Below are 12500 nucleotides of genomic sequence, written 5' to 3' on the forward strand. Positions count from 1 at the left end.
AGACGTGGCCACTGACTGTGAAACCGCATCTGACAACATCTTTTCGCCTTTGTTTAGCCTGCGCATCCAAGCAATCGAGCATGCTCTTCATGTACCTAGAACCACCGGGAGCCTGCTCGCAGGCTAGTCTTTGTAGAATAAAACTGTCAACAACCGTTTGTCAATTGTTGCAAAAAAAGAATCACGGTTTTTTTCCTTTCCTCCGCTCTTTGTACATTGGAAATCGATCAAGTTGTCGACACAACCTAGTCACCTCTTTACTGACACCCATTGAATTAATTGCATTAACGGTGGAACATTCCTGCACTTTGACAGAACCGAAATAGTAGCATAGCTTCCTTTTCAAAGAACTCCCGCAACAGAGAGGGCAAAGAAATGTAATACACTTTGTCAAACTCTTACTGCGAAAGTCGGAGATCGTGAACACTGGTATGATTATTTATAGTATCCTGTTGTGGGTTTTAATTTGCTTAATCACTAAGGCCAAGTCATCCCAATCTGATAAAAAAAACCGATTGCTCTTTCACAAATATAGACTTTTAAAGGCTAAAAACTATAAGGATAATTTGTTCCATCAAAAGAGCAGACAGAAAAGTATAAAATGGAAAAAAATTTGAGCTTATCTGCTGAATACTCCGCCATTTATTTGCATCATAATAATAATAACATCTATGGTATTCTGACTCGTTCTGAAAGTCGCTTATAGTAATGAAGTCGCCAGGCCAGGAGCTATTTCCTTTAATTGGATAAAGAATTGGTCTGAGAATTGTTTGTTGGGTTTTTTTCATGACCACTAAACAAAAAGTGTGCAACAAACCATAATACTACCCTATACTAAAAACCTACCTGTCTCCTTTGCTCCGGGATTTTTAATGGGTGCTTTGTTTTTGAAGGAATCAACTACGCGGTATTAATAGCGCTTGTCGACTTCATCCCAAGAGTCTTTAAATCATGATGTGGGCGGAACATTCTTTTACTTTGACAGATCACGTGTTTCCGAGTTAAGGGCTTCTGTACGGCTATACCCTCTCCATCATTCACGACGAATTTAAAGTACGTTTTATCAACGATTTACTGTACATGTATGTGTGCACGACTCCCTTGTACGTGGTCTAGTTTATGTTGCCTTTGTTATAGTTTTGCTCTCGATCTTGAGTACATATTTGAATGGACGCCTCTTTTAGGCGGTTCCTGTAGAATTCATTTAGCAATGGTTTTTGCCCTATGAGGCTTTACATTTGAATCTATATACTGCTGTGTGATACGTTTTCTTCCAAGAAAATAGTTGGTCTCGAAAATAACGTTTTTTTCATTTTGTATTTGAACGCCTGTTACATTTTGCCCTGTATCAGTGAGATAGCTGGCTTTTCATAGGCTTTGTTTGCATTTTTCTTTTGCGTTTCTTAGCAGATCGTTATGCTCTTTGAAGTCGTTGTTTTCTTAAATTGTTTCACTCGTTCTTCTGACTGCTTCAGCGTGTTTTGGTTTGTGGCCATGGTCAGTAGCTATCCTCCTTGAACTTCTGGAGTTAAATCGAGAACTACAATGGAATTCTACTTTAATTTTTGTGGAAGTGGCAGGGGCACCCAACGTCAATTTGCGGAAAATATCTGTTCGGAAGACGATTTGAGATCTAGAATTTTCGGAACATTTGTTGTAAAATTTATTGCTTGCCTGCCTGTCCTAGGATTTTCGAACATCTAAAAAATGGTATAATTGCCCATTTTAAACGGACTTTAACCTCAAAAAGGTCACCTAGAACTTTCGGGAGCCTTTTTTCTGGCTAAAATTTTCGAAAACGTAAGTTTTGATCCCTAAAATTTTCGGACCACTAGACTTTCAGATAAAAATATGCCTATATCTACAGTTTAAGTACTAAAATAGGTTAAACGATGCTATGTTTAAGTGGTTTTGAACTATATTCTCGTTGGGTGCCCCTGAAGTGGAAGTAGCTTTAGTCTCTATTTACAACAGTTAGCATTCAATTAAACTATTGACTTGGCAATAAACTTTAACGGGAAGTCATTTCCAAGTATTTTAGCGGTCCTCTGTACAACGACGACGTGAAATCACCAAATTTGAGGTTTTGACGACAACGTAAGCATCAACAGAGAATCTTTCATTCTCTATTTTAAATCTGATACCGCCGATACCAATTTATTTTTAGGATACTTCGCGCATCTTGTGGGACGTGAACAAGACTGAATGATCGCGAAAGACATTTATGACAGAGCCAAGTTATCTTTTGAGGTGACGTTTTCGTCGAACGTCGCCGTCGTAGATCTTAAACTCCCTAACGACGCGAATTGACCAAATTTCAGGTTGTGTACAGGACGCGAGAACATATTAACGAAACATTTTAAAATTCCCTCCCCAAACAACCACACCGTTCATGCTAGTTTTATTCCTGCAATGATGATACACACTTTCCGTTCCGAACGAATTGGAGTCATAACGTAGTTATTACAACGACGGGAAATAATATTTTAAGAAAACGTTCTCGTTGGCGTCGTCGTCGCCCTTGCGTAAGCTCCCTTTTAAAGATCTACGACGGCGACATCTTCGAAAACGTTTCCTCAAAATATAACTTTGCAACATCGTAAGTCTTGCGTGATTATTCCATCTGGTTCAGGGCCGTTTATACGAGAGAAAATAAGCCGCAGCTAACTCTGGCCGCGGCTTGCGTAAGCCGCGAAAGGAACTATTTATACGAGTATAAACTTCCCGACCAGGATAAGCCGCGGCTTGAGAAAGCCGTGAACGTAGATTTTGTACCATTTATACGGGGTGTTCGCGGCTTACGTAAGCCGCGGCCAGAGTTAGCCGCGGCTTATTTTCTCTCGTATAAACGGCCCTAAATGTGGGCGAAGGGTTTCAGAGTAAAAATTGACCAAATGCAAAAATAGCCGCCAACAAATTATTCTTTTGTCTTTGTGTTAATTAGCCTAACTAGCCTCGTTTTACAGCCCAAATTCTTTCCAATTTTACGCGTGTGAACGAGGCTAGTTAGGCTAATTAACACAACGACAAAAGAATAATTTGTTGTCGTTCATTTTTGCATTCGGTCAATAGAGAATGAAAGATTCACTTTTGTAAGCTCGCGTTGTCGGCAAAACCTCAAATTTGGTGATTTCTCGACGTTAATGTGAAGAGTACCGCAAAAATATCAGCAAAGGTCCGTGCCGCTCGTGCAGCGCGTTTATTTGTGCTCTTAACCAATCGATATCATTGTTTTGTAGCGTTTTCCTTAACGACCGCTTCGTAGATCTTAAAGTCTCTAATAAGAGTTCAGAAATGGAAAAAAACCATATCGTACTTTAAAAAAATTACTGAAGCACTCATTTTTTTTAATCCCAAATTTATTCAACTAATGCAGTGTGGTCAAAGCTACAGCTTAACTATTTATTGTTCACATTCCCTTTCTTCTCATGCTATTTGATTATGACGTCCAAGGAACTTGGCAAAAAATTTACATGACGACCGCCTGTGAAAAGAATAACATACTTAGTACTCTATGGGTATCCATCCCCGCCAAAATCCAAAGTTTTTATTCTTAAATGCAAGCCTTCAATTCAAGCATTCTATCTTGCAATTTAAACTCGCAATTGTAAATTCAAACATTCAATTCGTCAACATGAATCAAACAATCAATTCAGAATTGAATGTTTGATTGACGAATTGAATGTTTGAATTGGCGAATTGAACGTTTAAATGACGAAATGAATGTTTCAGTGTTGCCGAATTGAATGTTTGAACTGCCGAATTGAAAGTCTGAATTGCCGAATTGAATGTTTGAATTGACCAACTCAATGTTTTAAATTGACCAATTGAATGTTTGAATAGACAAATCGAATAAACAAAAGAACAAAGAGAACATAACAATACCTAATCAACAAGGCCTAATCAGAATAACAATGGCTCTTTTTTCTTCCGCCATTTTGGTCCGGTCAATATGAAAGTCCACCCAAGGTTTGGGTTTAAGAAAAGTAAGTTTGAATTTTTGGCGGGGATGGATACCCATAGTGCTCAGCAGTCGTACTTTTTATTCACGTCCGGTTAGCGCCTACGTTTATTCCGAAAAACAACAACAACAACGAAAATGTTAACTGAATGAAGAAAATCAGAAGTGATCCTTGCTCTAATCTGAACAATTTTATAAGCACCTGAAGAATTCAGGTGGCTTTAACAGGAATCGAAACTATGACCTCTGGGATACCGGTGCAATACTCTACAAACTGAGCTATGAAGCCTCACAGTTGGGAGCAGCAGGTGAATGAAGAGAACCGATCACATGAATGGCCCGGTTTTCATAAACGCTAGTCACGTCATTCAGTTGTCTTATCGAGAGACCTCGATTCTTTCACTCAGTACAAAAAAATAACGATCTCTGGAGAGAGATCAGAGAGATGTCGACGAAATTTGCGCAGTCGTACTGAAGTCCATTTTTGTCACCCGTTGGCAAAACACAATCGAGACGTCACAGAAGGGCCTAATGTCCGTGATTGGTGGACTTTATGTGCTACTATCGTGACCTCTTTATGACATATCTTTGTGCTTTCGGGGAAAAAAGAGGGATTTTTTACAACGCTGGAGGAGAAGGACTTGAGAAGTGGACTTCCTGGATTTGCCACGATTTGTACCTATTACGGTGAAACCTCTATTAAGCGGCCACCCTCGGGGTAATTAACGTATTAACGGCTAGTGGCCGCTTAATGGAGGCTAGCCGCTTAATAGAGGTTCGTCAGAAGAATGAGCTGGGGATGATTTTGAAGTTGAAAATAAAAATGAAAATGTCCCGAAACTGATGGCAATATGGCTTACTAAATTTCTCAAGAGAGCAACAAATCATGGCAAAGCAGTTATTAAAAGGAAAACAATTAAACAGAGTTAGCAGCTATCGTTGAGAAGTTCCACGTGAATACTACTTCACGGGAGACAATCTGTCAATTCAATGGTTGGCTAGTGAATTGAAGCTTAAAACAGAACGATTTGAATTCAGATAATTGTAGAAGACTATGCCAGGACAAATTATCTAGCTTGTTATTGGAGAATTGATGTCAATTGATTTATCTGACGCACTCTATACTAAGCTTTCATGTTGAGCAAGAATTAAAAACTGTAGCACTTAGCTTAGTGACAGCGGAATTGTACATCAAAACATTATAAAGATGTGTTTGAGTGTTTTTATCAGTCGTCGCCTTAATCTATCTCGGACTGTATTTTACTTCAACATATTTTCAAAACAAAGCCAACTTGAACTAATTCTTGGTCGGTGGCTGCTTAATAGAGGGGTAAACAAAACTCTCATCTGGGGCCCGTTTCTCGAAAGTCCCGAAAACTTTTCGGGTTCGAAAAACCATTTGTGAAACTGCCAACCGCTCGTTTTGGAAAGCTGATCTTTTAACATGTTTTCAAGGTGACAAAAAGAAAAATGTGAAGTTTGACGACTTAAATCCTCTCTGTTCTTAGTTGTTCTTGAGTTACAAACGGAATTATGACACCCGAAAACTGAATGGCCCGTAAAGTTTCGGGACTTTCGAGAAATGGGCCCCTGGCAGAGAAAATGGCCGCGGGCGCTGAAGTAATAGAGGTGGCTTCTTTAAAAGGGGCTATGTCATGCCGAATGACAATTGCAATTTCATGATACCCAAAATGCCCAAAAAGTAGAATGAAACATTGCAATAACCACTTTAAACTGTTGAACAACATAAAAGAAATACAACAAAAGGAAAGAGAAGCGTGGATGGACCCAAATGGACAAGATTGGCATTTAGGTAATCCGTGAAAACATGTCTCCCCGACGATTTTCAAGTTCATGGTAAATCGCCTGGATAAAGGTCAGTTTTTTGCACAGAATTATTTAGTTTGTGCGGTAACGATAATTTTATCAGTAAAGTCATTCCACAATACCATTTTCGAGTTTTAAACTCGTGATTAACTTACGATTTTCGCTGAACACCCTAAAATAACGTGACATAACCCCTTTAATAGTGGTTTTATTTACAACACTATTCTACCATTATTTCGGGACTTTGATTACTGGCCGGCTTAATTGGGCCGCTTGATAGGTGGAGGTTCCACTGCATTTAGCTGTTAAATTTCGGACGTCGTCAGTTTCAAAAGCTTGTGATTATTTCGCCCATTGAATTTTCATCACCAGCAACACTCCTGCCCTCATTCAACTTCTTTAACCTACGAGTAGGATTTTAGCTCAACGAGATTTAGGGAAGCCGTGTCCACGGTTAAAGAACTGAATAACAGTTAATCAAGTTATTTTGGTCGGGACATGTCGTGGAAAAACGCGTTTTCAGCAAAGATCAACTTGAGCCAGGGGCGGGTCCTTATTTGGAGGCCTTTCAAAGGAGCGTGTTTACGCGAAATTTCGGCAAAGGCGTCGCGTATTCACACTCCGAGTTGGTTCAGACAAGAGAAAATACAGGAGGTCAGAGAGTACATCCTCCATACACTATCTGTTTCAGGTTATTTTTGGCTCAATTCTAATTCTCATTAGCTAATATATAGTCCCACAGTGGTAGATAAATAGCCAATCACATACAGAGATCAACGTAAACGCGTAGAGGGGAAACGCGCTAGTCCACGCATTGCGCGAAATAAAATGGCAGGCAAAATCAGGATCTATTTTGTCGGTGAAGAAGAATTCAAGACTCAAGAATACAACCTCCTTTATTTTCCCTTAGCTCCGAAAGAAACTCCTTGTGGTAAAATGATTGAAAAGTGTGAGAAGCATGTCAGCGGGTAGAGGTTCTGAATCTAACTTCGTTCTATAGTTTGGCCAGAGCTTAAGAGTTTCCTGCAGAAAAGATCTTTGATCCGTAATCTATTTTTAACATACCTGACCATTCCTTGGAAGTTGTTTTCATCAAACGTTGTTCACTCACTTTTTATTACCATGAAGTGGAAAAGGAAACGGCGGAAAAACGGGAGGGAGGGCTGGGTATCCTCTGGTAGTCGCTGGGATCGTGAAAGATGGGATAGTGGGTTCTGCGGAAAGTCCAGAAACACAATCATGAACTGGAGGGTATCGAAGGTTCAACACCATTCCTCGCAACCTCACTCCTCGCTTGCTTCAGTTTTTGTTATTCACTCACTTAAGGCAAAAGGGTCATAGGTTCATTTCAAATACCCCAACGCCCAATTCTCGGTTTTCATATGACGTCACGGCCGCCATGTTGGAGCCCCTAAACAAAGAAACGGCGGCCATGTTGGAGCCCCGACCATTTCCTTTGGTTTTCATTGAAAAACATGGTTGTTGATCACGTGGGTGAAAACCAACTATTAATAATAATTAATATTTAATAATAGCAGAGCTCCGCACGCCGAAGGCGTGCGAGCGGAGTACCATAGATAAGAAAATATGGTAAGCCATCTATGCGAGAAAATTTGGTTTTGGTCACCGTACAACCGTAGGTACGTCTACACCTCCATGCATGCCAAGATGACCAGTATCACGTGACCATATCGCGAACTCAAATTTAGAGCTCATTAAGGCGGCCTCTATTCCAGATAGTTTGCAGCAAACATCTTTGATATTCTCTATTTGCACAAGTCCCATAATACATCTCTTCCAACAAGAACAAGTAAAAATTAGCGATAGGAAAGAACGACGTTTCGGTGACATCACGGTGACACCTTTATCAAGTTCAAATGCATTAAGATAAACCGTCAGAAGTTTCGCTCAAGATTAACATACTTTTTGATTAAATATGCAATGTCACGCAAATAGTTTTGCTTGAATAGGCCATTTTTCGAAATATCAAATATTCAGCTTGATAGTGAGGCAGTGAAGACAAAAACAATACAAACACGTTGGAATGAATGTGAAAAATATTTGCATATTATCAACTTTCCTTTGTCTTTGTCCAGACCTCTAAACCTCTCTTTCAAGCTGAACTTTAATGTATCGAAAAAGGCCTGTTGAGTCCGACTGGACATTGAGAGATGGTGTTAATTTTCTAATTTTTTTTTCTCAAATTACCAGCATTTCGTGCACTAAACAATCGAACTTATTCATGCACATCTTGGGAAGGGAAAAATGTCTGTTAAGGTCTTTCGGAACAATAAAGTGTTCGTGAATGAAGTGTTTGCAAATAGATCGAAGAGGACTGTTTAGTGTGTTCAGCCTAATAAGAGTACAGCCTACATAACTTGCATCACACAAGCCACATTTAAATTTATAAACTACACGTTGTAGGTTAACAATAGGCGATTTTTTCTCATACACATTTATCTCTCGCTGGATCTTAGTACAAAACAAAAACAGGTTGAATGTCTGCCGAATCCTGGTCTTTGAAGGGCAGGACTATTCGGACCATTGGGTTCTCTTTCGGGGCAGAGTTTTCTGATGGTTTATCTTAACTGCATTTGAACTTGAAAATGGTGTCACGATGTCACCGAAACGTCTTTCTTTTCTATCGCTAATTTTACTTGTTTATGTTGTAAGAGACATCTCTTTCACCACCCCCCCCCCCCCCCCCAAAAAAATGAAGATGTCCCAAGAGAAATAAAAAACAATACCTATGCAATTTTTTTGGGGGGGAGGAGGGGGTAAAAGAGGTCTATTGTGGGATTCGTGCAAGTAGAGAATTGGAAATCCATGTTATAGTCAATTGACACCTGTCAAAACAAGGTATCCGCTGACCAGTATCACATGATTATAACGCCGGCTCAAGTTTGGAGCTCATCGAGGTCAGCTGTTTTTTAAAAGTTGACTGCTGACCAGGTATACTGGGTTTCGATTGGATCGCAGGTTCAAGCCAGGTTAACTTGTTGTAAGAACAAATAACCCGGGAGCTCCGCTTTTAGGCTTCGCTAATTCTATCATGTATTAACAATAATAGGAACCTTAAGCAACGACGACGACGACGACGACGGCGACGACGGCTACGAGAATTAACGTTGTCTGAAAATATTATCTCCCGTTACTGTAATAATCTGCGATTACTCCTAGTCGATCGGCTTGGAAAGTGTGTGCCCACATTCCAAGAGAACATTTATCGTTAGGTGCTCACGTCCTCTGCATAACTTCAAACTTGGTCATTTCACGTCGTTGTCAGGGCGAGGACGGCAGAGAAATGTACACAAATATAAAACGCACGTGCAGGCAGTGCAGAGCTTTTGTTTTTGGTCATTAGACCTTTTATTTTGTGGCGTTCTGGTAGCCGTCGTCTTCATCCTTGCTTAAGCTCCCCAGTAAGAAGAAGAAGAATGAAAATGGTGATCACTGGTATCTATCAAATGATTATACCTCTATCCATATGCAGTTTTTGGTTAGCATAACATTTCACATGAGTTTTCACGAACATTAGGAAGTGCGCAAAAATGGTCGTGAAGAATATTTTTCCATACATAGCTGCCAAGATGTCTTGGCTGACACCAACCTCAATAGGAGATAGAAGATCTCCAATACGAATGAACAACATAGAATTCCAAGTCTTTGAATTTGACGTCGATTTTACTACTTAATTGAGCGAAAACTGAGATAGGTAACAAAAGCAGAGGTAAAATGTATAAATTCATTACCTTAGGACGAATAAAATTGTTGAATTCCAGAGCCCCACGAGAAATTAAGTCGAATTCCCGGTGCTGTATACCCACGCCCGAAAGATAATACACTCAAGCTTCCGGACGTTGTTATCACACAAGCATATATAACACGTTCTCAACACACCCTTTGTTAGTCTAACTTGGCATGATTCTGATTTTCTTTGACTTAAAACAAATTTTGTCTTTTTTTAGCCCCAAGAGAACGATTCATACACTAAGCACAATCATAATTACGTGAACCGACGCTTACAACTTCCTGTATCCTACGAACGGCGGTGATCGACTTCATGAACAGACAACATACTGACCGACGTACGTTGTCGTCAGCAATAACTGATCGACTTATTTTCCGCGCAATACACCTACAGTCTTCACTGGTCTTATCCGGCCTACTTGTTCCATAGAACAAGCAAATGAGGTTGTTTTCCTTGGGATTGTTTTAGATGAACTTCTTACGTGGAAACCACACATTTCCCATGTTGCACTCAAAATTTCCAAGGCTGTCGGTATATTATATCATTGAAAGCAAGATTTTCCTTACTAAACTCTCATTACACACTTTGTATTATTCTCTAGTCCATACATACCTTTTTTATTGCATAGCTATGTGCGGTTCCACTTACCAAACTAACCTTAAACGATTAGTTACTCTCCAGAAACGTATTGAGAATCGTAGTTAACAAAGATGCATTTAACACTCATACTGACCCAAGCTTAACTTCAATAGTTGAAGGTTGACCAAATATTTTCATTGCAAGTAGTATCTTATATGTTTTGCTATGAAAATAGTTTACTCCATCCTATCTTTGACAATTACTTTCCTGTTGTTCGACAAATTCACCAGTAAATTCGTATTATCTTCCACTTGAACCTATAGAACTTATTTTTAAAAATTTTCTATTCTTTGTCAAGGACCTATAGAGTTTAAAATTCTTTGAATACTGGAATTCGCAACTCGTGTAGTTTCTGTATCTTCAAATCCAAGTTAAAACATTTTTTTGATATCCAATGTAGATTGAATCCATTTTCTACTTCTAGCCCACCTCGAATCCTGATCATTCTTGCCATAGTTTTTGTTTCTCCGCAATTAAATTTACACAAGAAATCTTCTTGATATTTTTCTCTTCTCCGGTATTAATAATTACGTACTTTTTATGTAAAGCTAATCGCTCTATGTAGTTTTCTGTGAGTATAGGGGAAGCCCAAACATTACTATTATAAACCCGTACGGTTTCCTTTTGGGCTTCCTCGTCACACTTTACATTAGTTGTATAACATTCTCTTTAATTTTATTATTTTTTTATTTAGGCATAATTTGTAATTGATGCATGTTATTCTGTGGTAAATGAATTAAAACAAATCAGAAAATCAAATCTCTGCCAATGACATCTAGGTTTAACAGACAGTTGACCAATCACATCAATCACTAGAGTATTTATACCGTCTACTGAAGTTACACAAATCACTTGAATCTGAAGATGATTTCTGCTCAGGTTGTCATCCCAAACACTCCTTCAGTCAGGACTACACTCACCCAAACGATCGTGACACCTGAGTCTTGCATAAAAAGACGCAAAAATTACTTAAATTATTTATTTATATTCATCAATTACGATAGGAAAGACAAAATGAAAAACCGCCACAGAGATCTTAATCATTTTAGTTTGACCTATCTAATTATTTCTGTCACTTTTGGCCAATATAACTTTTATACAACCGGCGTGATTTATTGATTTGCTCCTAGTTAATTAGTTAATCAAGCAATTCTGCACTCCCTACTTTCTCTGAGCATTTCCCTTTATTTTGCTTTTACTGAGCTGGTACTGGCCTTGCTACTCTAAACACTATGCCGGGTTATTCCTGGCCACTATTAAGATTTATTTAATTGTAACGAAATTTACGGCTATTTTTTTAAAAGTTCTATATTTGCAAAGGAGCGCGAAGGTGTGCACTCACCAGGTCTGCACTGGGGACAGCATTTTCCAGGCACGTGTTCTTTTAGGATTCCATGAGGGCAGCCCGGACACCCCACCAAAGAACAGTCGACAATGGAACCTTTGCAGGTGCAATCGTAACATTTTCCAGAAGCCAAAGTTCGGGCCCAGGAATCTCCGGACTTCATAAGCTTGCCTGCGTGAAAGCAAACTAAAACGAAAAATAATATAAGTTCTGATTATCATTATTATAAAGTGTGAATTAAGTTAGAGTCGAGGTCCCAAGAAGATTGCAATATGCAAAAAAAAAACTTTATGCAATGGAAGCAACTATCGGTTTTGAAGAGAAAGGAAGAACAGCTGAGGAGCTACCGGAGAAAAGAGGACTCTAAAACAGACAAAATCCTAAAACGCAATCGCACACGGAGCCACATGTCTCAAAACAGTCACAAATATGTCCTGGGACCTGGGTCTCCAATGGACGACCAATGTATTACGATTCGTTTTGAGCATCTGACCACGTACAATGGGCCTCCGAACCTAATGCGCATGCTGAGTACTAAAAATTCTCTCTCGGATTCACACAAGTAGTCCAATATCAAGATTCGACTTTATTCGTACCACATTTGGGACAGCATACTCCTGGTTTCCCGACTTCCCATTTCTCGCAGGCATTCAGTTGCGCAGAATCCTGTCCAACATCACACTCATAAAAGCGACAGTTGCTTATATTCCCACCAGAGCATCGGCACTCCGTACACGAGGCGCTGTCCACGGGTGTAGTAACGTTATGGTACAAAATTATACCGCTTCTGCACGTGGCTGTGAAGGAAAGTTAATCATTAGCATTTTCAATGAAGAATGTAGAATTTAAGACACTCAATACAGGTTTTGGACGGCAGCTATGTTGCATGGCAGGAACAATAGTTTCTTTTTCCTATGGAAACAAATGTTCTTTCTAATGCAAAACATTTTCATTGTTCCAGCCATGCAACATGGCTG

The 12500-nt window shown here is 39.4% G+C and overlaps 2 protein-coding genes across 2 annotated transcripts in view; both read right to left on the minus strand.

Moving 5' to 3' along the window:
• LOC138045489 (uncharacterized) overlaps positions 1 to 994 on the minus strand; it is a 42952-nt gene extending 41958 nt beyond the window's left edge. The window contains exon 1 of the mRNA XM_068892045.1: positions 847 to 994. The gene's annotated coding sequence lies outside the window, so the exon portion shown is untranslated. The remainder of the gene's footprint in view (positions 1 to 846) is intronic.
• A 2333-nt stretch (positions 995 to 3327) lies between these two features.
• LOC138045590 (chordin-like protein 2) overlaps positions 3328 to 12500 on the minus strand; it is a 22607-nt gene continuing 13434 nt past the window's right edge. Inside the window, exons 4-7 of the mRNA XM_068892150.1 lie at positions 12120 to 12320; positions 11521 to 11709; positions 6854 to 7002; positions 3328 to 3484 (exon numbers count right to left, since the gene is read on the minus strand). Coding sequence (XP_068748251.1) covers positions 6896 to 7002; positions 11521 to 11709; positions 12120 to 12320 — 497 coding nt within the window. The 3' untranslated portion in view covers positions 3328 to 3484; positions 6854 to 6895. The remainder of the gene's footprint in view (positions 3485 to 6853; positions 7003 to 11520; positions 11710 to 12119; positions 12321 to 12500) is intronic.

Source organism: Montipora capricornis, chromosome 1 (assembly GCF_036669925.1).
Source record: "Montipora capricornis isolate CH-2021 chromosome 1, ASM3666992v2, whole genome shotgun sequence".
In the NCBI taxonomy this organism is placed as follows: domain Eukaryota; kingdom Metazoa; phylum Cnidaria; class Anthozoa; order Scleractinia; family Acroporidae; genus Montipora; species Montipora capricornis.